A 24,255-nucleotide genomic window follows, 5' to 3' on the forward strand; every position below is an offset into this window, starting at 1 on the left:
TTCGTTCTGGATCAGAGCCTCATGCAAAATGAGAAGATAGCATAAAACATGCTTCCCAAATAAATGCAGCAGGAGATTTCATACTCAGTACACTTCTTTCTAAAAGTACTGAAATGTCCCTAGTCTTCCCTAGCACCCTTGTGTTCTTGATAATCCTCTCTGTGAATCCAGGGCTAGCCCCAATGGGGATCCATGTTGGGTTTTTCCCAGGGCCCAGGGCTACAAAGGGTCCATTGTGCCACCACTCTGACTTGGAATGGAGCCTCCAAGAAATTCAAGAGCCCACACGAGACAATTTAGAGCATGCAAGCCCTGCTGTTCTGGGTGGAAGGGGCTCAAAGAGGGTTCCTTGCCTGAATGCCCCTACAATCCTGGGTATGGCACTTGTCTGAGTCCACATGAACACATGAAACTGCCTTCTACCGAATCAGACCCTTGGTCCATCAAGATCAGTATTGTCCACTCGGACTGGCAGCAGCTCTCCAGAGTCTCAGACAAAGGTCTTCCATGTCATCTACTGCCAGATGCTTTAACTGGAGATGCCAGGGATTGAACCAGGGACTTTCTGCTTGCCAAGCAGAGGCTCTTGAGAGCCAGCGTGGTGTAGTGGTTAAGAACGGTGGTTAGGAGCGGTGGACCGCTCTGGTGAACTGGGTTGGTTTCCCCACTCCTACACATGAAGCCAGCTGGGTGACCTTGGCCTAGTCACAGCTCTCTTAGAGCTCTCTCACCCCCACCTACCTCACAGGGTGTCTGTTGTAAAGGAAGAATCAAACCAGCTTGCAATCACTTTCCCCTCCCCTCCCTATAACAGACACCCTGTGAGGTAGGTGGGGCTGAGAGAGCTCTAAGAGAGCTGTGACTCTTAAGGAAGTGGTAGAGAAAGTCAGCATATAAAAACCAACTCTTCTTCTTCCGCTGAGCTGCTGCCCCTCCCATATAAAGTCCATGGCAGACTTTATAAATCATGCCATCTGCATGGGAGCCATTCTGCCATACATGCATCCCACAGTGCTGAGGTAGCATTAAAGACCCCCCACCTGCACGTCAGGGCCTGTTCCTCTGGTCTTTATCATGTTGTCATTGTCCACCACCAACCACACACACACAGTGAATTAAAGCAGGATTCTGCAGAGCCAGGTGTGACTTGGTACAGAACCAAATATGGCTCTTTAAAACAGAAAATCTTTATGTTAAGATATATTTGAGGGATAGGTGGGATGGTGGAAGAACCAGGAGGTGAAGGGAATGGCAGGCATAGATTCCTATAGGACTTAAGGAGTTCTTGGAGATGCCGGACAGCAAGAGAAATGATAGGGGTGAATACTTGCCAACCAGCAAGCACAAATCAAGTGCAAACTTATGCCATTGCAAGAAAGCAATGGTTAATTGCTCCAGTGTATTACTGGAGACAGCGTGGTGTAGTGGTTAAGAGCAGTGGTTTGGAGCGGTGGACTCTGATCTGGACAACTGGGTTTGATTCCCCCCTAGCCTCCACATGAGCAGCGGAGGCTAATCTGGTGAACTGGATTTGTTTCCCCACTCCTACACACATGAAGCCAGCTGGGTAACCTTGGGCTAGTCACAGCTCTCTTAGCCCCACCTACCTCACAGGGTATCTGTTGTGGAGAGGGGAAGGGAAGGTGATTGTAAGCCGGTTTGAGTCTCCCTTAAGTGGTAAAGAAAGTTGGCATGTAATAACCAGCTCTTCTTCTTCTTCTTCTTCTTCTTCTTCTTCTTCTTCTTCTTCTTCTTCTTCGAGATCTTGTGTGCAGCACTTTCTAATAAAGGACCCGAGCAACCAGTGTTTGGGCTACAGAAACTTTATGGATTATTAATGAACACATCTATTATCAGGAATGTTAATATTTTCATTATTTGTTATTCATTAATCATTATTTTTATTGTGCGTTAGGCTTTCTCATCCTGACTCTGTTGATCTCTTGCTCTAAATGTTGACATCATTTGGCTCTTTGAATGGCAAGAGGTTGTAGGTGCCTGGTTGAAAAGATACCGACACTGATGAAAATGAAGGAGAGACATCAGAGACAAACTTGTTTACCTCTCTGCCTCTTATCTGGTGTCCCCCACCCCCAGTTCCTCCCCTAAGTAATATACTGCTGCATCTAGGCAGAACAAATGACCCTCATCTAAAGATTAATAGAGCTCTGCGTGGATATTTCCACAAATGTACAATGAGACTGGAGTATTTCAAGACGTTGATGCGTCGAGGTATCCTTTATCTGGGGATATCGAGATCTTTGAAAACTAAGATCATTATTGAAGAGGGCACCAGGCAATTTAGAAAGATCACTGTCTTCATATGACAGAGACTTCGCAGCAAAGCACAGTAATTTATGATGATAAATTGCAGCTGTCAGAATGTCGAGATCACTTTGTGGGACATACTTCCAGGCTCACATTTCTAGATTATGTGGCTGTGGGTTTTTTCCCCCCACCCCCTCCTGTGTGAACTTCCCAGGGAGACAGTAGTGAGAAAACATAGATAGCCTTTTTCCAAACTGGTGTGGCACAGCTAGGGGCAAATTAATTCCACTTTGCCTTAATGCAAAAACAAAATGACTTCTGTCCTTTGAAAGTGAGTAGCACAAAGAGAGACTTTTAACTTTCCGGTACATTTTTTAAACCCTAGCCCTATTTTAAGCAAATATTTTTCACCTTCGGAACTGTGTGCTTCTTACCTGGAGAATTACTGAGCATTGTGCCAGTCCTGGTTCTACACTAGACTTTTCCAGGGTTACTCAGGGGAAACCAGTTTCTCAGGCTTGTAATATGGTTCTCCACAGAGCCCCCAGAAATTATTCTCTGGAAGGGAGGCTGGGAAGTCCTGCTTTGCCCGCTTCACTCATCAGTAGTTTGGATCCAACCCACTGTTAGATGTCTCCCTGCTCCTGCCCTATATCATTGACTGTTGGCAGCTCGACCTCTTATGACTTCTTGTTCTGCTCTCTACAACAAATTCACTCAGTGGCCTTGGGCAAGCCACTGTTTCCTCTTAGCCCCTCATATGCAATTTGGTTATAGTAATACAATAATATGTCCTGACCTGGATGACCCAGGCTAGACCTATCTCATGAGATCTTCAAAGTTAAGCAGGGTCAGCCCTGGTTAGTATTTATTTATTTATTCACATATAGTCAGCCCTCATTCCCGGCAAGCCGGGCTCAGAGCGGGTCACAACATTCAAAACCATAAAACATGATGCTTAGCTATTGTCTTCTCTTGGTGTGTGTTGCCTGTCTATAATAATGCCTGTAGACTTCAGTGGCACCTTGAACTTCATTTCTAGTGATAATTTTGAAGGCTATGTGCTGGTCTCAGGTATTGATTTTCAACTCGCAACTTAGCAAAAATGCTGAAGCCCCAGAAGGTTATTGAACAGGACAGGGACTCCTTCTCTAGCCGCACAATAAGCACTTTCTGGAACTAATTTGTCCAGTTCAAAAGTGGGGAAGAGTTTGAGGAAGACACCAAAGGCTTTTTACTAGGGTTGCCAACCTCCAGATACTGGGGGAGAAAATAGACACCACTGTACTAGTATCGAGAAATTAGGAAATCAGTACAGGAGCGAAGAATACTTATAAGTGCAAAAACTATTTATATGCTACCGTGTCTAATATAATACGCACTCATAAATACACAAAATGAACCATTCATACAGTTATATCAAATATACAGAACCATCTCTAGGTTGGTAGTAAATAGAAACAGTTCAATTCAAAGGTGCAGTCTCTCTCAAAATTGATGTGCATATTTTGAGTGCGTATTTATGAGTGCGTATTATATTATTTGTGTATTTATGAGTGCGTATTATATTAGACACGGTAGCATATAAATAGTTTTTGCACTTATAAGTATTCTTCGCTCCTGTACTAACCTCCAGGTGCTAGCTGGAAATCTCCTGCTATTACAACTGATCTCCAGCTGATTGAGATCAGTTCACCTAGAGAAAATGGACGCTTTGGCAATTGGACTGTATGGCATTGAAGTCCCTCCCCTCCCCAAACCGCATCCTCCTTAGGCTTTGCCCCAAAAACCTCCCACCGGTGGTGAAGAGGGACCTGGCAACCCTAGCTTGGACAACAGAAAATGCAAGAGTGTGGTTACCTGGGACGGTGACAAGCTTGTTTGTGTCCAGATGGGAGAGAAGAAAAAGAGAGGATGGAGTCACTGGTTTGAAGGAGATGAACTCTATTTGGAACTTTGGAGTAAAGACCAAGTAAGCAGGCAAGTTTTCAAGCATGAAGCTAATCCCAGAGACATAATACGGCAGGCAACTCTACAACTTGGTGGAAGAGTTGATGCATAGGTGCTGCATTCAGAAACAGATCAAGATGGCAACTTTAGAAGTCAAATGTCTTGTCGACTGCATTTTCCTATGGATCTTCAGATCAAAAACCGGTAACTGTTACCAGCACTTATTAAAGATAACTTCTGCCAATGCAAAAAAAAAAAAAAAACCTAAAAAACCCATAAAATATATGTTAAAACATGAATTAAAACATACAAAAGTTAAAACTAATACCTCAGTATAACAATAATCAAAACAAGATGGCGACCATTAAAAGGGAATAACAGCTACCGGAGATCTGACCAGGCAGTGTAACCTCCCATAAAGAAGTGGGAGGGGGGGAAGGATGGGGAGGCCAACAACGATGTAAGAAAACTAGCGGCTGCCCTCAGTTATTGGCCTGGCGGAACTGCTCCGTTTTGCAGGCCCCGTGGAACTCATTAAGGTCCCGCAGGGTCCTGATGTTATTCGGGATACTGTTCCAACAGGCCGGGGCCAGGCCCGAAAAAGCCCTGCCCTTGTCGAGGACAGCCGAACATTCCTTGGGCCATGGACCACCAGCAGATCGTTGTTCATTGAGCCTCAAGCTCTCTGGAGAGCATACCTGGAGAGGCGGACCCATAGGTACAATCCCAGACCATGTAAGGCTTTAAAGGTCAAAACCAGCACCTTGAACCTGATCCGATACTTCAGCTAGAGCTAGGACAGTTGTTCCAACACTGGAGTTGTATGTTCTCGCTGTGAGGACCCAGTAAGGAGCCCTCGCCATGGCATTCAGCACCACTTGGTACTTGGATGGGAGACCACCAGGGAAGTCCAGGGTTGCAACACCGAGGCAGGCGATGGCAAACCACCTCTGAACGTCTCTCGCCTTGAAAACCCTACAGGATCGCCATAAACCGGCGGTAACTTGACGGCACTTTCCGCCACCAATATAGTAATACAGGATTACTCAAAACATGCTATATAAATGTCAAAATGTTGTCACCATGAAGCCGGAATCACACATTATCTCGTTGTCGCTGGTGTAATCATCGTAAACAGCCTCTCATCATGTTTACTTCTTCCAGCTCCGTGCGGGACAAGAAGGACTGTGAGGAGGTGGTGAACGAATTACATTTCCTTTGCATTTTCATTCCTTCAGCTATTACTAAGCTTGTCCTCTGTCCCCCGGCGGCGTGGGACATTTTTGTTTTTCATGAGCAAGGGTGTTGTGTTCACGACAGCCTTGTGTCGAGCGAGTCGTTTAGATCCCTCTTCAGCTGCTCAGATCTGATGGATTTGGAAAGTGGGCCAGACAATCCCAATGGCTTTTGATAGGCTTCTGACTCCCAGCTTCTCACGCCCCGTGGCTCACACAGAGCTATATATAGGGCCTGCCTCGGGGGCCTAAACCTTGTCAGTCAGGGCAGACCTGCTATTCCCTCCATTGATCCCAGCAGGGTGGAATGAAATGCTTCCCGACTCTGTGTCAGAGATGATGTCTCTTCTCTGTTCTACAAATGTGGTGCTCCTTCAGCTGTTACGTTCTGCCTTTATTGACTTGCTGGCCTGAATAGACGGTGAAAACAGGGGTCCTCTGGAGAATCTCGCTGTGGGGGGCTGTAAGGCAAAAATGGGAAATATATAGATCTATCACTAGATGCTAGCGGAGCAAGCAAATTGGGAACAGGAATGATCTCGGTGTCATTTTTACGTCAGACCCAGCGCTGCCTTCTCCCTCACGTGTCGAGAGGATTGGTTTATGTCTTACTCCTGTTCTCTGCCCGAACGTGGCACTTTGACGGATGGTGTCAGAGTGCTTCAGAAACCCACCACTGCATTTCCAACATGGAAGGACCTGGCTTAGTTTGACACGTTTGGAGAAGCCGTTGAATCTGGGAAGGGCCATGGTTCAGTTGCAGAGCATCTGCCTTGCATACACATGGTCCCAGATTCAATCCCCAAGCTGTAGATGATGTGAAAGGCCTCTACCTGAGACCCTGGGGAGCTGCTGCCAATCAGAGTACATGATACTGACCAGCATAGACCAGTGGTCTGACTCAGTAGAAGGCAGCTTCATGTGTTCGATCTGCCACTATGTTGAGCTCTCCTTGGTAGGCTTGCCAACTTCCAGGTACTAGCTGGAGATCTCCTGCTATTACAACTGATCTCCAGCCGATAGAGAAAATGGCCGCTGGAGAAAATGGCCACTTTGGCAATTGGACTCTATGGCATGGAAGGCCCTCCCATCTCCAAACCCAGCACTCCTCAGGCTCTGCCCCAAAAATCTCCAGGTATTTCCCAACCGAGAGTTGGCAACTCTACTTATTGGCAGTCCACTTTATCACAAGCATACTTGTAACAGGGGAACTGGTGGGAGATTTGCTCGTGATCCTGGTATCTGCTGCAGGGAACCTCAGACAGGTGAGCTGCTAGAGGCTCAACCTCCTGTTTTAGCACTGCCAACCTCCAAGTGAGGCCTGGATATCTCCCAGAATTACAGCTGATCTCTAGCCTACAGATTGCTGCTTTGGAGGGTGGATTCTATGGCATTATGCCTTGCTGAGGCCCCTACCCTCCCTAAACCCTATGGTCCCCATCCCACTCCATTGTCAGCCCAGGCCTCAGAAATTACCATGTCACTTAGGTGACCCACAATTACCCCTCTGCAGTTGTGACTGGAGCATCATGGAACAGAATCACAGGGAATGCATCTGTCAGACCAAAGAAGCACCCTGATTTTTCTTTGACAAGAGCATCCGTTCTTTCATTGCCTCCAAGGATTTTTCCAGAAAGATTCTTGTACTGTGCTTACATGTTAATACTGCAGTGCCTTATAAGATAGAAACATAGAGCTGGAAGGTACCTCAGGGGTCATCTAGTCCAACCACCTGCACAACACAAGAAATTCACAACTACCCTCCCTCCATCCACCCTCAGTGACCCCTGCCCTATGCCAGGGTGGTGTAGTGGTTAGGAACGATGTAGTCTAATCTGGAGAACTGGGTTTAATTCAGGGGTGGGGGAGGTCCGGCCCACGGGCTGTATAAGGCCCGTGAAATCATTTGGTGTGGCCCTGCCAAGGCTACCGCAGCAGGAAAAAAGCAGCTGCCCTCAGCGATGCCATAGAAACACGGTGTGAGCACGCGTGCCGAGGCCGGGAGCTCCAGGGCGCCACTTCCTCCTCGTGCCGCTCCAGCTCTCTCTAGGCTCTCACTAGGCCCTTCCCTCGGCTCTTCGGGCATTGCTGGCAGGCGGGCACGCGCGCAAAGCTCAGGGCTCCGAGCGAGGTGCCGGTGAAACAAGCTCCACTAGAGGGTGCCAACGGGAACTGGCAGAAATGCCCGGGGCTGGGTGGCTCCGGGCTGTCTGTGTGAGGCGCTCTGCCAGGGACTAACGCAGTTGCCGTGGGGTTAGCTTTTGAGACCTTGGTTAGCTTTTGAGATCTGATGAGATCAGGCTGGGCTGGGCCATCCAAGTCAAGATTCAGGCAGCATGTAAAAATTTTCAATAAATAAAGTATACTTCATAGTTTCTCAGGCCAAAATGGGTAGGCCACCAATAGGTTAAGATCCTAGACATCTGCAGGACAAACCTACTGACACTTTCTGAAGAGTAAGCCCTACTGACTGGACTTCAGTAGGATTTAGAGTCGACCTTCATAGGATTGCACTGCTGATCACTTTTTGTTTTCACTGTTAAATGTGGATGACAAATAGGGCACAAATATCTAATAATCATTATATTAGTCTGCACATTCATTTAAACTTTTTGAAGTTTGCATAGTGTGCCCCCCCTTGTATCAGATTCTTTAATATTGGAATCAAAGCAAGCTGCCTAAGAAAATAAATCCATTACTTGGCTCTGTTAGTTCAGTTTCCGGGTGTAACTTGTCCCCACTCAGTTGGCATAAAATTTTCAGGCATTGTATTTTCAGGGATCCCAAAGACACATCCAACTGAAGAGTCAGGAGGACATATCCCAATTCTACTGGCAATTACAATTTGTACTTACAGAGTAGGCAAAGGGAGGTAGCAACATCATCAATACCAGCTAACATCACATGCCTCACCAAAGAGAAGCAGTTCCAGCCATCACATTAGTTAATTAAATGTTTGACCAAATATAGCAGGCTAATTTTTAAGTTGATAATTTTGTATAGCCCGTGAATGATGTTATAAATATCCAAATGGCCCTTGGCGGAAAAAAGGTTCCCCATCCCTGGTTGGTTTAATTCCTTACTCCTCCACATGAGCATAAGAACATAAGAAAGGCCTTGCTGGATCAGACCAAGGCCCATCATGTCCAGCAGTCTGTTCACACAGTGGCCAACCAGGTGCCTCTAGGAAGCCCACAAACAAGACGATTGCAGCACCACCAACCTGCCTGTGTTCCAAAGCACCTAATATAATAGGCATGCTCCAGTGATCCTGGAAAGAATCCTAGGGCAGCGGACTCTAATCTGGTGAACCGGGTTGGTTTCCCCCTCCTACACCTGAAGCCAGCTGTGTGACTTTGAGCTAGTCATAGCTCTCTTAGAGCTCTCTCAGCCCCACCTACCTCACAAGGTGTCTGGTGTGGGGAGAGGAAGGGAAGCCAATCTTAAGCCGGTTTGATTCTCCTTAAAAGGTAGAGAAAGTTGGCATATAAAAACCAACCTTCTTCTTCAGAGGAAAGCAAAAAACCATCAGGATCCTTCCCAATCTGGCCTGAAGGAAAATTGCTTCCTGACCTCAGAGTGGCAATCAGCATTATCCTGGGAATGTAAGAAAGGGCCACGAGAGCCAAACACTGACGCAACCCTTCCTGCCCTCCCTCTCATGATCTTCCTAAGTTCACAGAGTCAGCATTGTTTGTCAGATGGCCATCTAGGCTCTGCTTAAAAACCGCCAAAGAAGGATACTCCATAAGACAGACCATTTCAAAGATATTTTTATTAAGATAACACTTGCATAAAAATGAGATGTGGAAGCAGCTTCATATTTGGGGATCAAGGGTTTACCCACCTGATCTGGTCAGGTTTGGATGCACTTTTTATGTTCAGTGCCAAAGCCTGTAAATGTATGCAGCCTAGCAAGGAACCTTTTTATATCTCTACCCAACTTGTTTTCCTTAGGGAAGAGGGAGAAGGAAGGCTCATAACCTAAAAACACGGAATCCTTCCAGTTAACACAGTCCCTGGAGCATTGAGGCTCTTCTTGAATTCCAAGATGATAGCTCTGAAGCCAATTTGCAAAAGATACCAAGAGGGGAAGGGAGTTTCAAAGGTCACCCTGAACATTACAGGGACTAAGTATTGGACACATTGCTTCTTATTGGAAAGTAAAGTCACTGTAGACACAGCTTTGGGTTGCGATCCATATCTGTTTATCTGGCCCCCAAAATTAAGCTAGTCTTTAGCTTCATTTAGCAAAAGCCTTTATTTCCAGAAGAGGATGAATCCATTAATATTCATCTCATTGTTCAGTTAAGCAATGCATGAAAAATATTCCATCGTTTTCCGATGCAAACAGAGAATGACGCTTCAGGTTTGAGCGCCAGTCGCCACCAGATCTTCTGTACTAAGCATACTTTACCTTGGTTAATTCCTGTGTAGTTCCGATAGTCTGAGGGACAGGTAAAAAGACGGGCTTGGTTTTTCTCTGGAGACGGTGTTGTTGAATGTATGGAGATACCTTCTACTGAGGCCGACCCTTGGTCTGCCAAGATTGGTGTTTTCTTCTCTGGAGGGCAGTGGCTCCATTGGGTCTCTAGTGGATGTTTTTCGCATCACCTGCTGTCTGAGCCCTTTTTAAAGTGATTCCAGGGACTGAATCTGAGACCTTCTGGGGAGGGGCTGTGGCTCAGTCGTAGAGCATCTGCTTGGCATGCAGAAGGTCCCAGGTTCAATCCCCAGCATCTCCAGTTAAAGGCACTAGGCAAGTAGGTGATGTGAAAGACCTCTGCCTGAGACCTTGGAGAGCTGCTGCCGGTCTGAGTAGTCAATACTGACTTTGATGGACCAAGGGTCTGATTCAGTATAAGGCAGCTTCATGTTCATGTGGATGCAAAGCAGATGCTCTGTCATGGAGGCAGGACCCCACCCCTGAAAAGTGACCTCACTAGTGTTGTGATCACGTTAAGCCAGGGGTGTCAAACTCAGTTGTTATGAGGGCCAAATATGACATAAATGCCACTTGGTTGGTCCGGGCCATGCCTCACTCAGGTGGAGAGTGTGAGTGTGTGTGTGTGGGGGGTAGCTTCCTCAGCTAGTTTGCGGGCCAGATAAGAGCTCTCAAGGGGCCGGATCCAGCCCGCAGGACTTATGTTTGACAACCTGCATTAAGATGCCAGGCCGTCATTGGTCTATCAAGGTAAGTATTGTCTACAGAGACTAGCAGCAGTTCTCCAGGACAGAGATATTTCACCATACAGGCATCCCTCGTTTTATTGAGCTTCGCTTTATTGCGCTTCACAGTCGTGGCATTTTTGAGCAAGTCTATCGGCGCCATTTTCCCAACCACAAGCACTCACTTCATGTCTCTGTGTCACATTTTGGTAATTCTTGCAATATTTCAAACTTTCTCATTATTATTACAGTACCTTTTTTTTTTTATAGACATAATGCCATTGCACACTTGATAGACTACAGTATACTGTAAACATAACTTTTATATTCTCTGGGAAACCAAGAAATTCATGTGATTCATTTTATTATAGTGATCTGGAACCAAACCCCATAATATCTCCAAGGTATGCTTTTACTTAGCGCATGATCCTTTTAGCTGGAGATGTTCGGGGCCATCCCCAGTGAGTGAGATTACATGGGATTATGCCAGATCATGCCCTCCCTCTACTGGCTCTCGCCCTTTGTCTTGAAGAAGGCCTGAAGTTCAGTTCTGGGTTTCAGGAGCCTGGCAAGAGGATTTGGTCTTTTTTGCCAAGATGGAAGAGAAAAGTGAGAGGCCAGCAAAACGGAGGCTTGAGGATGACAAAGAGCAGAGTGCGAGGATTCAAATCTTGGATCTACCCCTTTACGATCCGTCTTCTCTTGGTTAAAAGACAAGGGGTTGAATCCAGCCAGCTTTTTCACTCGGTCTCGTCCAAGTCCTTCCGTACAACATCCCACTTCCCTCAAGCTTTGCACTTGCTGGTCCCATGATTCTCAGTGTAGCTTTTGGGGTGTTCAAAGATGTCTCTTTCTTTTCACCAGCAGAAGAGGTAGTTGGATCCAAACCAAAGCCTGGGCACCCAGCAGCAGGCTTACCAGCACCCCTAGTGGGGGTGGCCACCCTTGGCACTTGTTTCCTGCTGCCACTCTGAGAAGCCATTGGAGAAAAAAAAATTGAATGGCTGTTGGGCTGACAGCATGACATCACTTCCAGGGGAAACCCGGAAGTGAGACCAGTCCTCTCTAGGAATCACCGGAAACTCTATGGTTTTATCACAGGGTTTCCAGCCATTCTAGTTAGGTGTGATGTCACTTCCAGGTTTTACCAGTCGTGGCATCACACCATTGCTGATAGCCACCACCACCACCACCCAGGTCTACTGCCAGTTGACAGGTTGTGCCTGGCAACCCTATTCAGCAGGCCCGCTAGTGTATTTAGTGCTCCATTGAGCTTTGGTTGGAAGCTTTCCAGGTTCTACAGAATTCAGCCTCCTCCGGCTATGTAACTCGGACTCCCTGGGACTCAGTATCTATTGCCTGATCCTTGTTGATAGGTTCTTCAGCTCCAACCATGTCTCATTCAAGCCTTGCAGAGTTTCTACCAATTCTCAGGAACACTTCACAAGGTGATGCTCTCAAAAATCCTACTGAGCATGCCCAAACCTCTGGCCCCAACTCAAGTACCCCTTTACACCTCAGCCTCAATAAATAAAGCTTTAGCTTTATATCAGGGAAGAAAACTTTTCTGCTTTGTGTTCTGGTTTTTTTTTTTTTTCCTCCAATAGGGCAGCTGAATTTATTTTTAAAGCCTATCTGGATACATTCAGAAATACTGGACTTGACGAGCGGAGGTTAGGTTTGTCGATTTGTTGCAGAGCTTTGTGTGCAGAAGTTTGTCGAGTGTGAAGGTTCATGCACCTTCTCCCTGTATTGAACCGCCATAGGATTGTGCATAAACGAGTCATTAAATAAAAAGCAGTGGTAATGATTTCTAATTGGGAAAGCAGAGGTGCTGGAGATATGCATACAGCACATTCATCAAAAAAGATGGCTTCTGGCTTTAATGAAGTAATAACATTTTTTATAAAAAAAACTATATTGATGCTTACTGTAAGAAGCAAATAACTTTTATAAAATAAAAAGATTTAACTCTGCTTCATCTGGAAAAGGCATTTCAGTTTTGATGTCAAAACAAGCTCACAGTACACAAGGGGGAAATCACTGACAGGGGGGGTGATTTCAACATGCAGTAGGGTTGCCAACAGGATGAGAAAATCCTGGCGATTTCACGGTGGGGTGGAGCCTTCGGAGAGTGAGGTTTGGGAAGAGGAGGGAACTCAGCGTGGTATAATGCCATAAAGTCCACCCTCCAAAGCAGCCATATTCTCCAGGGAGCACAATCTCTGTAGTCCGCAGATAAGTTGTGATTTTGGGAGATCTCCTGGCACTACCTGGAGGTTGGCAACCCTAGCAAGCATGCACCTTGCAGCTTCTCTGAAGCTATTACCTGTCCAGAAGCAGCAGCTTCAGTTTACAGAGGTGCCTTGGGGTAATGTTATATCTACAAGTAATAGTCCTCTGTGGAGGGAAGGGGTCATGGTATGGGCCGATCTCATCAGCTCTCAGAAGCTAAGCAGGGTCAGTACTTGGAAGGGAGACCACCAAGGAAGGTGCTGCAAAGAGAGGCAATGGGAAACCACTTCTGTTTAATCACTTGTCTTGAAAACCCCTTGCTGGGGTCACAATGTAGGGTCACAACTGGGGTCACAACTGTGACTTGACGGCACTTTACACACACGATAGTCCTCTGACTAGCCGTTGTCAAAGTCAACAAGACTGGCTTTGAGAGACAGTGGATTGCAACCCACCATATTTCAGTCATTTAACAGTCCCGGGTTTCCGAAGAGCCTTTATGCTTGCTCGTCTGAACACCGCGCCTTCAGCAGTGCTAAATGGCAGGTATGGCAACCTACCCGACCCAGAAAGGCTTTGCTCATGTAACACGAAGAACATTGATACACTTTCTCACATGACGCTGGAGTGTCCCCATTTCAAACTCCACCATGACCAATGGATCACTCCTATTTTAACAAAACTACCTGCCACCGTAACAGGTGATGGTGGATATAACACTGTATAACAAGTATAACACTGGTAGTGGCCAAAGTATTTCACCACCATATTTTCCTTAAAGAAATAGGGGGGGGGGACTCCCCATTAAGCACTCAAGACCCGTGGGTCATAGGAGCATGGAAGGGAAGGGAAGGAATGGATTGCAACACGTTCTACTTGGGGCTGCCCTTGAAGAGTGTTCAGAAGCTGCAGCCAGTGCAGAACGCTGCGGCTAGACTGCTTGGTGGGGCCAGTTATCAGGAGCAAGGGACCCCGATATTACCGCAATTGCAATAGCTACCAATCTATCCCGAGCCCAATTCAAGATGTTGGTTTTGACCTTTAAAGCCTTGCATGGCTTGGGACCGGGGTTTCTGAAAGACCATCTTCTCCCATATGTTCCTGCCTGGAATTAAGATCACAAGGAGAGACCCTCCTGACTGTCCCACCAATCAAAGAAGCTCATTTGGTGGGTACACAAGAGAGGGCCTTTTCAGTGGCAGCCCCACAATTATAGAACAACCTCCCTAGGGTGGTGCAGCCGGCCCCCTCACTTTCAGTCTTTAGGAGGCAGTTGAAGATGGTTGCATTTAGGGCTGCTATTCGTTAAATTTAATATAAGTCCTGAGTAGTGATTTTAAATTTTGGTTTTGTGCTTTTAATGTATGTTATCCTATACTCTACCTATGTTTGTAAGCGTCCTTGAGCTTCATAAGGAAGAAAAGCAGCTAATAAATGTTTTTAAATAAAGAAATATGTAGCAAAGCGGTTAAAGTACCAGGGAGATAAGGTTCCTACTCAGTCAAGGTTCCTACTCCGTAACCTTGAGCCAGTCACTCTCCCTCAGCCCAGACTACCTCACAATGTTGTTGTGAAGATAAAATGAAGAAGGGACATGTATGCAGGGTAGCGTAAAAATACAGTGTGTAGTAGACTTGAATTGGCTCATTTCCAGGCTCTACTGGTCAACTGTCATTCAGCTGGGTGTTTTGGAGGGCATTATGCCCTTGGCTCATTCATTCTGTACCCAGTTGTTGTGAGCACAAATAGATGACGAGAGCAGATGAACTTTTCAAACGATGTTAAAGAAGACTGTGCAAATGTACAGGTATTGAACTTGGACCATGTCGGTTCAACTTTATGCTCAGCCGAGAGGCTCATTCGGCAGAGCATCAGATTACTTTTTCTCAGGTGGACCTACCTAGGGTTGCCAACCTCCAGGTACTAGCTGGAGATCTCCGGCTATTACAACTGATCTCCAGCCGATATAAATCAGTTCCTCTTGAGAAAATGGCCACTTTGGCAACTGGACTCTATGGCATTGAAGTCCCTCCCCTCCCCAAAACCCTCCCTCCTTAGGATCTGCCCCAAAAATCTCCAGGTATTTCCCAACCCGGAGCTGGCAACCCTAGACTTACCTGTTATGGTTCTTGAAAGAGAAAATGGAAGAGGAGGGAAATTTCCTTGTCCAGAATTCCTTGAAGGAAGAGTGAAATACAAATATATATTCTGAAAAATATGATTGACGTGGTAAGGACCCATGAGGAATTTCCTTCCCCTCATTTCCCCCTTTTGCTCAGTTTTCCCCCTTACCTACTTGCTCTTTCCCCCATCTCGCTTCTTGTCCTGCCTGCCCCTCTTCTTCCCCCTCACCTCCTTAAGTTTCAAAATGGAATAAATGACAACTGAAATCTCCCGAGACAACCTCTCGAGATTTTGGCCATCATTTCAGGCGGCCTAGGCAACCACAGACGACATTGGCGTTGTCTTCGGTGGGTGCCTAGCTCTTCTGAAAGTATTTTTGTTTTATTCCTCGACTCTTCTTTACTTTAATTTTTTTCCCCTAAAACTTAAAAAGGGGGCAGGGAAAATAAGTAGTTTCGAAAGGTGGAGATCTTGTGAGATTGCTTCATAAGATCTCAGCAGCCATTTGAATCACCCAGGTAAACAATGTTGATTTCCCCAAGCTTGCTGAAAACATCTACCCTATCCTTGGGTGGCCCCATTGTGTATATTGTTTGTTCCGCAAGGTGGAGCCCACCAGTGGGAGTTAGACATATGATTATCACCTCAGTGCAGTGATAATAAGCAGATGTGGTTTCCAAGGAGGATAAAGATAAGTCACTTTCCTAACAAAATTGCAATGGAAGGAGTACAGTTGCTGCAGTAGCACAGGTTGCCTACTGCTAATCAACATCCCCCTCCACGCACATACACAAAGGTATCTTTCCACTTCAGAGCAAGTCTATACAAAGTAAAGGGAGTACTTGGGTGGTTTGACGAAGTTTGCTCCATTTGCTTGCCGGAGTGAAGGCAATGCCATTTTCCCATACAGTCTATTATCTTCTGCAAAGTAATGGCATGGTATATTCTTCAAGGCTTTGCAATGAATCGGTTTAATTTAATCCACAGCCGCTGTGCGTAATCTCAGCCTTATGAGCCAAATTATAGAGCCCCAGCTGCAAACGGCTCTAAAGCTCCCTTCCATCCGGCATCCGCAGAGCAGAAGAATGCAGTCGTGCTTACGCCTTGCCCGCAATCAGTTGGCACCGCAAGGCTTTTGGCTCACGTGACAAGACAGCTCTCGGAGTAGCCAGAGAGGGAAGTGGAGAACCCCACTGCAGGAAGTCCACCGGTTGTTGGATACGTCTTATTCTCTCACAGCCTAACCAACAGCATAGGATTGTTGTTGTGAGGATAAAACGGAGGAGTGGAGGACAGGATTGTATGCCTCTTTGGTCCCCTTTGGGAGAATACATCAATATCTATCTATCTATCTATCTATCTATCTATCTATCTATCTATCTATCTATCTATCTACATTTACAACAATAGAACATACAACAATCCTGTAGTGTGTGTGTGTGTGTGTGTGTGTGTGTGTGTGTGTGTGTGTGTATATATATATATATAGAGAGAGAGAGAGAGAGAGAGAGAGGGAGGGAGGGAGGGAAGCAGAGAACTGGTACAGAAGGGTAAAATGCCTTGTCATAGATGCCCTTCAACCATTTCCAGTGTTGCTGTAGAGGCAAGGGCTTGGATCCAGACTAGGGTTGCCAACTCCGGGTTGGGAAATTCCTGGAGATTTGAGGGTGGAGCCTCAAGAGAGCAGGGTTTGGGGAGGGACCTCGGCGGGGTTCAGTGCTATCGAGTCCACCCTCCAAAACGGCCATTTTCTACAGGGGAACAGATCTCTGTAGTCTGAAGATCAGTTGTAATTCCAGGAGATCTCCAAACACCACCCAGAGGTTGGCAACCGTAATCCCGACTAGTGTTTCCATGGGCACAAGGATTTCCTCCCAGGAAGTGTGACTTTCTTATCCCCTCCCTTGTGCGATAGCTTGGAAATGCCCCCCTAAACCCTGTTCCTAAGGGTCTCCTGTCCCCCAAGAACAAGATTAGGGGGCACATGAAGCTGGCGGGGGAGCAGGGGGAAATCACACTCTGCAAACAGACATCTTTACATCCGTGGAAACCCTAATCCTGGATGTCAGCTAATAGTTAACAGTGATGAGATCATCTTATTCAGTGTCCCTTTGTGTCCAACACCTCAGCACCCACACTGGACACACACAGCCCATCGTCATGACAAACACTTTCCTAGCTCCCCATGCAACATCTACTCCCGGTATGCCGTGACCTGGTGTATTACTAATCGATCTCTATTTAAATGCAGATTTTTTGCTCCTTATCCGGGGACTTCAGGGGATTCCACTCCAGATAAATTGTAAAAAGAGAGCAAATTGTAATCCGATATTTCACTTTAACTTGTATTTCAGCCTATTGATCTTCATTTTCTATCATTTTCTAACGCACGGCCCGCCTCATGGGGGAAGACGGAGGTTGGCATTCATTTGAAGAAAGCTTTTAATTAAATATTAATTATTTCTGATATTCCAAATATCCAGGCTTCCAGAGGCATTTTTAAAAAAGAAAATTCAACCTCCTCCCTTTCTCTGTTTTCAGTCATGGAAACAGTCACAGGGTGACTTTGCATATTGTGGGAAAATATTTGCGAGAGAACTAAGGCAGAACGATAATGGCATTTCCCTTCCAGTGTGAGAAATGTGAGGGGCTGTTGCTCAGTTTGTAGAGCATCTGCTTGGCATGCAGAAGGTCCCAGGTTCAATCCCCGGCATCTCCAGTTAAGGGGACCAGGCAAGTAGGTGATGTGAAAGACCCCCCTGCCTGAGACCCTGGAGGGCCGCTGCCGGTCTGAGTAGACAAAACCGACTTTGATGGACCAAGGGTCTGATTCAGTATAAGGCAGCTTCATCTGTTCATATGTTCAAAGCTCTCCAGCATGGTCTTTGCAAACGTGTAAAGTTCAGTGGCTCTTCAAAAGTGTTCAGGATTCCATACTGTTTTTGTCACTGTAGAACAGGGATCCCCAGGGGAACCAAAGGGGTTGAGCTAAACATTCTGTAATAAAACAACCAATACATCTATTTTCATTATATATTGTGCAGATTTGTATTTTAAAACACAGGGCCTAAAACACAGGCTTCCTAAAAAAACCCACAAACATAGTTACAAATATTACCAACACATAACAGTTGATGTTAGTATATAAAATGACCAAGATCTGACCAAACGCGTTTCGGCCTTTTACAGGCCTTCCTCAATGGTCAGACAGACACAATTTCACAGCGCACACATGCACAAACATTGTACAAGGTAAAAATATACATAAAAGCCTTTTGTTTGAAAATTTTTATTGGTTTTTTTATAATATAAATTTTCCATGTTAACAAGCAACAATGAAAGTAATATGAAAATCTAAATCATAACTAATGTTGTTATAATTATTTAAGTACTTAATAAAATAAAAAATAAAGGAAAATATACATAAAAGCCTTTTGGAAGGAGAAAAAAAGAGGTGAAAAATCCAATTAGTATTACCTTAATAAATAACGTAAGCTAATTTTTATTTTGAAAATATTATATTGAAATTACATGCTTACCTTTCATTCTGTGTGGCTTTATGTCAAAATAGTCCATGCGCCTTAAAACATGGCTCAAGGGCACAGAGATCCCCAACGTGGAACCCACAGGTGCCAAGGCACCCACCAGCACCTTTCCTAGTGCCCACCAAGTGTTTTTAGAAAATGGTTGGGGCCAGGTGGGGCTATTGGCCATTGGAAATTTGATTGGCGGTGCAGATTTTCAAAATACATATTGCTTTGGCAGCAGCTGCCACAACCCAATGGTATGACTGTGCCCACACGTCTCAAAAAGGTTGAGGACACCTGCCGTCGAACATGGCGCTGGTTGGCGCACGCCCGCTCACGTTGAGGACTGAACCACGGAGGGGGGGCTTGCACAACTGAAAGATCCATCATGCCTCAAGCATCACAGGCACATCACTTTCATATGAGAGCTACTGTGGTGTAGTGGTCAGAGAGATAGACTAGTACCTGGGAAACTCAGGTTTGACTCTCCACTGTGCTGTGGAAGCTTTCTGGGTGACCTCCGGCCAGTCAAAACCTCTTGGCCTAACCTGCCTCACAGAGCTGTTGTGAGGATAACATGGAGAAGAGGTGAACAAGAGTCCCCATCCATATCAGTATTTTGTGTTGTCTAAATCACCACCCGCGTGAGAGTCAGTGTGGTGCAGTGGTTAAGAATGGTGGTTTGGAGTGGTGGAGTCTAATCGGAGAACCGGGTTCGATTCATCACTCCTCCGCATGAGCGGCCGAGGCTAATCTGGTGAACGGGATTTGTTTCCCCACTCCTACACACGGAGCCAGCTGGGTGACCTTGAGCTAGTCACAGCTCTCTTAGAGCTCTCCCAGCCCCACCTACCTCACAGGGTGTCTGTTGTGGGGAGGGGGAGGGAAGGTGAATGTAAGCCAGTTTGATTCGTCCTTAAGTGGTAGAGAAAGTCGGCATATAAAAACCATCTCTTCTTCTTCTTCTACCACCAATATCTCTTGCTATCTCATCAGAAAAAGATTAAGACTAGTAGTACTTTCAATAAAATGATACACAGACTGGGGGGGAAGTGTTTTTCACAGACGGTAAATATTTTCTCAGATTTGGACACCGGTCATAACACAAAAACTTTCCATAACCCATCACATAAATAAACAAACAACGAGGGATCATGAGATGTATTTGTAGGTGGAAATTGGCCCACAGTAAAATGGCCAGTTGTCTTTGGAGAAATTGAAAAAGTCTTAAGTAGCGCACTTCCAGCTATGGGGATTGTGTTAGACCCAGCATAAAAGTATTTATCATGGGGTCGCCATAAGTCAGCTGCGACTTGACGGCACTTTACACACACATACACAAACAGTAGCTCAGCCATTCCCACAGACCCATGTGTGCTAACTCTGGCTTACAATAAGTGCATGTCCCCTTAAAGCTGTTCCTTAAAAGACAGCGACACATCCTTACACTTGAGAATCTTTTCTAGATCCTTCATGGCTGCCCTTCCTAGTCTCAATCTCCTTCTGATGTCTTGGTTGCAGACCCTCTCTTGGTTGACAATGGAACCAAGGAATAGAAAATCGTGAGCAATTTCAGTTTCTTCACTGTCAACCTTAAAGTTGTGTAATTCCCCTGTAGTCATTGCTTTCGTCTTCTTGATGTTCATCTGTAATCCTTCTTTGGCACTTTCTGTTTTAACCTTCACCGGGAGTCGTTTCAAGCCTTCCCTATTTTCTGCCAGTAATGTGGTATCATGTTCTCAAATTGTTCATGTTCCTCCATAATCTTCCTTCCCTGTGTTTCTCCCATATAGGGATAATATATTAACCTGCTATTCAGGGCGAGGGTACTGCTATTAGGAATGCCGTTAACACTCTACTGGTCTCGCTGTATAATTGCTAAACGTTGATTATTTTCCTTTAAGGGAATATACTATGATGGCAGAGAGTTGGCAACTAAATTTTTCCGTCAGTTGCCATTTTTCTTTACAGATTGCATAACAAGGGCACAGATCCAACCCTATACAAGCACAGCAGAGCTTGCCGAAGGGGGTTTTCTGAGTCCCCAGGAACAGCGGGGGGTGGGGGGTGGTAAAATGGGGGTCTGCAGTGTGAGGTGGGAGCTGGCGAAAAATACTCCCTTCCCCTCCTTGCATGTAGGATCTGAGCTACGGTTTTGTGCCCAAAACACTGAAAACGTCACAGAAAAGTGTGCAAACGTCTGGATTCTCCACAACTCTTTATCAGGTTGGACGTGAACAGGGAAAGGGGAGTGTGTGTGTGTTGTGAATCTGGCCTCGCTGTTCATTTTCCACCATGGGTGCTCAAGGCTTTGTTTGCTTCAAAATTTGCTCACAATTACACTAATTAGACTGTTGGCTGGGTGTGAAAACACTCCTCCATACAGATTGCACGGATTGCTGTTTCTCGTGTCTTAACCATTAGTTGAGAAAACTTCTAGAAAGAAAGACTAAAGCTGCCATCTACTGGACATAAAGTGGTATTGCTGATTTGGTTGTGTTGGTAGAGCACTGGTTCCCAACCGGGGGTCCACGGACCCCCAGGGGTCCGCGAGAACTAAATTAAGGTCCGCGAAAGAAAGTTATAAACCCATAATAAATTAATATTTTCAATTAAAAGTTCTCTATTATAAAATATATATATTCAAATATTATTCTGAGTTTAATGTTTAACTAACAGTTATGATTAAAGTTTATTTTCAAATTCTCGGAATTTTTATTTTGAACCTTGGGGTCCCTGCACTGAACAAAAAAGTCCTTGTGGTCCCTGGTCAAAAAAAGGTTGGGAACCACTGTTGTAGAGCGATCCATCTGCATTTTTAGAAGAGTTGGTTTTATATGTTGATCTTCTCTACCTGGCTTACAATCCCCTTCCCTCCCTCTCCCCACAACAGACCCCTTGTGAGGTAGGTGGGGCTGAGAGAGTTCAGAGAGAACTGTGACTAGCCCAAGGTCACCCAGCTGGCTTCATGGGTAGGAGTGGGGAAAGCAGCCCGGGTCACCAGATTAGAGTCCTCTGCTCATGTGAAGGAGTGGGGAATCAAACATTAGAGTCCACCACTCTTAACCACTACACCATGCTGGTTCTAAAAGAAGTCACGGCTGTAACACCTGAGGAAGGCTGTGAATGATAGGACGTTTTGGAGGTCTTTAATTCGTAGAGTCGCCGTTAAGTCAGAAGTAACACACATACGTATGTCCCAGCTAAATCTCCTTCCCAGAGGAAAATAAATTCCTTTCACCAAGTAGTTCTCTCTCAGAAGCTGAGAGTCCACTTCCCATCTCCTGGATGTAGATTCAGGTGTGAACTCTAAGGTGAAGAGGCTTCAGGATTGCTTTCTTGCTTGGGCAGTGTCTTCCCCCCTCCAAGACAATGTAGCTTCCCATCATATAATCTGTGATAGAGGGCAGTCTTGAAGAGTCCAGTTCCCACAGCCAACACAAGGGCACGTCGGCCAAAATACAACCCATGTGAGTCGCACAATGGGAGCCATGCAAGAACTGCTGTGCCTGCCTGCTGCCTTCCCACCTTGCCCTTGAAGACTGAGGATACTGTTGGCTGCTGGCTCAGTGGCAGAGCAGAAGGTGCCACGTTCAATCTCTGGCACCTCCAGTGAAAAGGCAATGTAGGCGATACTGACTTCAGTAAACTGAGAGCCTGACATTCAGTGGAAAGAGAGCAGGCCAAACCAGCCACCGCCTCTTTTTCTTTATCCAAAAGTAGCTCTCCGTAAAGAAAAGATTGGTGGTGGTGGTGACTCCTAATCTGCTACCTTAGATAGTGGTGATTTCTGTGTATCCTATAAACACAGACAACGTATTTCAAAGCAGGTATTTATACATGACTAATTTTGTCGACAATTATCATAATAGAACATGTATGGTAATACTGTATTGGAAAGTTCAGTGTTTTAAAGTTGGCTATTCAAATTCGGGAGCCCCGTGGCACAGAGTGGTAAACTGCAGTACTGCAGTCCAAGCTCTGCTCCCGACCTGAGTTCGATCCCAACGGAAGTCGGTTTCAGGTAGCCGGCTCAAGGTTGACTCAGCCTTCCATCCTTCCGAGGTCGGTAAAATGAGGACCCAGCTTGCCGGGGGTAAAGGGAAGATGACTGGGGAAGGCACTGGCAAACCACCCCGTAAAACAAAGTCTGCCTGTCGGGATGTGACATCACCTCATGGGTCAGAAATGACCCGGTGCTTGCACAGGGGACCTTTACTTTTACTTTTTATTCAAATATGCTGCCAGGCCTATTGTAGTTGTTATCAGACTGTTTCAGCATTTGCTTTTGTTGACTTATGTTCTTTCTTCCTTGGGGGAGGGGGGAGAGAAAAATACCTTAGAGAATGTTTAAGCATGCTCTAAATAGCACTTGCTCCTATCCCTTAGCCAAGGGCAAGGGACAACCCCGATAGGTAGGAATAAAAAGGTAGGAATAAAAGTTATCAGCTTGCTGTTGAGACCGGAGCCCTTTGCACATTTACTAGGGAGTAAATTCCATGAGAACCTTTGCGTGCTTAGGCTCATAAAGAGACTGGCAGGAAAATCCTAAAGAGTTACACCCTTCAAAGCCCTTTGGACTTCAAGGGGTGTAAGTCTGTTGAGGATTGCAAGGCAGGGGCGAATGCTATGTCTATTTTCCCTTGCACTTGTGCAGGAACTGCAGCAAGCGTGGACACGTTTTCTAAACACACTTATTCGATCAACTTTTTTATCTCCCCAATGGCTTACAGAGGGAAGCATTCTAGTGTTTGGGACCCTGGTCAGCACTTCAAACAGCTACGATGAGTCCGGCGTCGTGACTGTCGAAACGGACAAGCCTTTGCTCTGGACGATGGGCATCAGAGAGGGTGTGTAGAGGTCTCCCCTTGCCTCGTGACGCCCAGCCACGGGGCCTTCAAGATGGATTTCTTTGGGGGGGGGGAGCAGCCAGTAACAACCTCAGAATTATCTACAATGCAATCGACATGATGCTCATTAATACAGTGTATAGGGATTCAGCCCTGACGTGGATGGCCCAGGCTAGCCTGATCTTGTCAGATCTCAGAAGCTAAGCAGGGTCAGCCCTGGTTAGTATTTGGATGGGAGACCACCAAGGAAGTCCAGGGTTGCTATACAGAGGAGGGCACTGGCAAACCACCTCTTTTAGTCTCTTGCCTTGAAAACCCCGTAAGAGGTTGCCATGAGTCGGCTGCGACTTGCCGGCACTTTACACACACACACACACACACACACACAGGAATTCAAAATTGTATGCTTTGCAGCATGGCAAGGAGCTTATGAATGATTGTTGTGTTGAAACACTGGTATACTGAAAAGCTTTTTTTTAAAAAATCGGTAAATGGGTTTATATACTATGCATTTCTTTTAAAAAAAGAGAGGCAGTCCAATAAACAATCTGATGCACAATACTCCATTCTATGATCGGTATTTATAACTGAGGGTTTTTTTTATTTTTTTACTAAAACTGTAACTGCCTCCAGCGCAACGGCGAGTTGCGATTTACCTCTCAAGGGAAGCGGGTAACAAGTTGCTCTGACAACATAACCACTCCAGACGCCGCCCCCCCCCCCATTGCTTGGATCTGGATTTAGTACAACGCAGCCCTTGGACAGCTGCATGAGGTGGGCCTGAACCGAGGGGGACAAAACACAGAGACCTCTGGGAAGGATGCTGCGCTTAAGCACAAAGTCACACTGGTCCCAAGTCTCACCGGCTCCAACGACAATAACTCCTGCCGGTTAAAT

At 45.8% G+C, this 24,255-nt stretch overlaps 1 protein-coding gene and 1 pseudogene across 1 annotated transcript in view; both read left to right on the forward strand.

Moving 5' to 3' along the window:
* TPK1 (thiamin pyrophosphokinase 1) overlaps window positions 1–23,366 on the forward strand; it is a 361,399-nt gene extending 338,033 nt beyond the window's left edge. The window contains exon 9 of the mRNA XM_056857037.1: window positions 23,242–23,366. Within this exon, the coding sequence (XP_056713015.1) occupies window positions 23,242–23,366 (125 nt within the window). The remainder of the gene's footprint in view (window positions 1–23,241) is intronic.
* On the forward strand, window positions 3,270–7,671 carry LOC130484748 (retinoid-binding protein 7-like; annotated as a pseudogene).
* Window positions 23,367–24,255: the final 889 nt, after the last annotated feature.

Source organism: Euleptes europaea, chromosome 11, assembly GCF_029931775.1.
Source record: "Euleptes europaea isolate rEulEur1 chromosome 11, rEulEur1.hap1, whole genome shotgun sequence".
In the NCBI taxonomy this organism is placed as follows: domain Eukaryota; kingdom Metazoa; phylum Chordata; class Lepidosauria; order Squamata; family Sphaerodactylidae; genus Euleptes; species Euleptes europaea.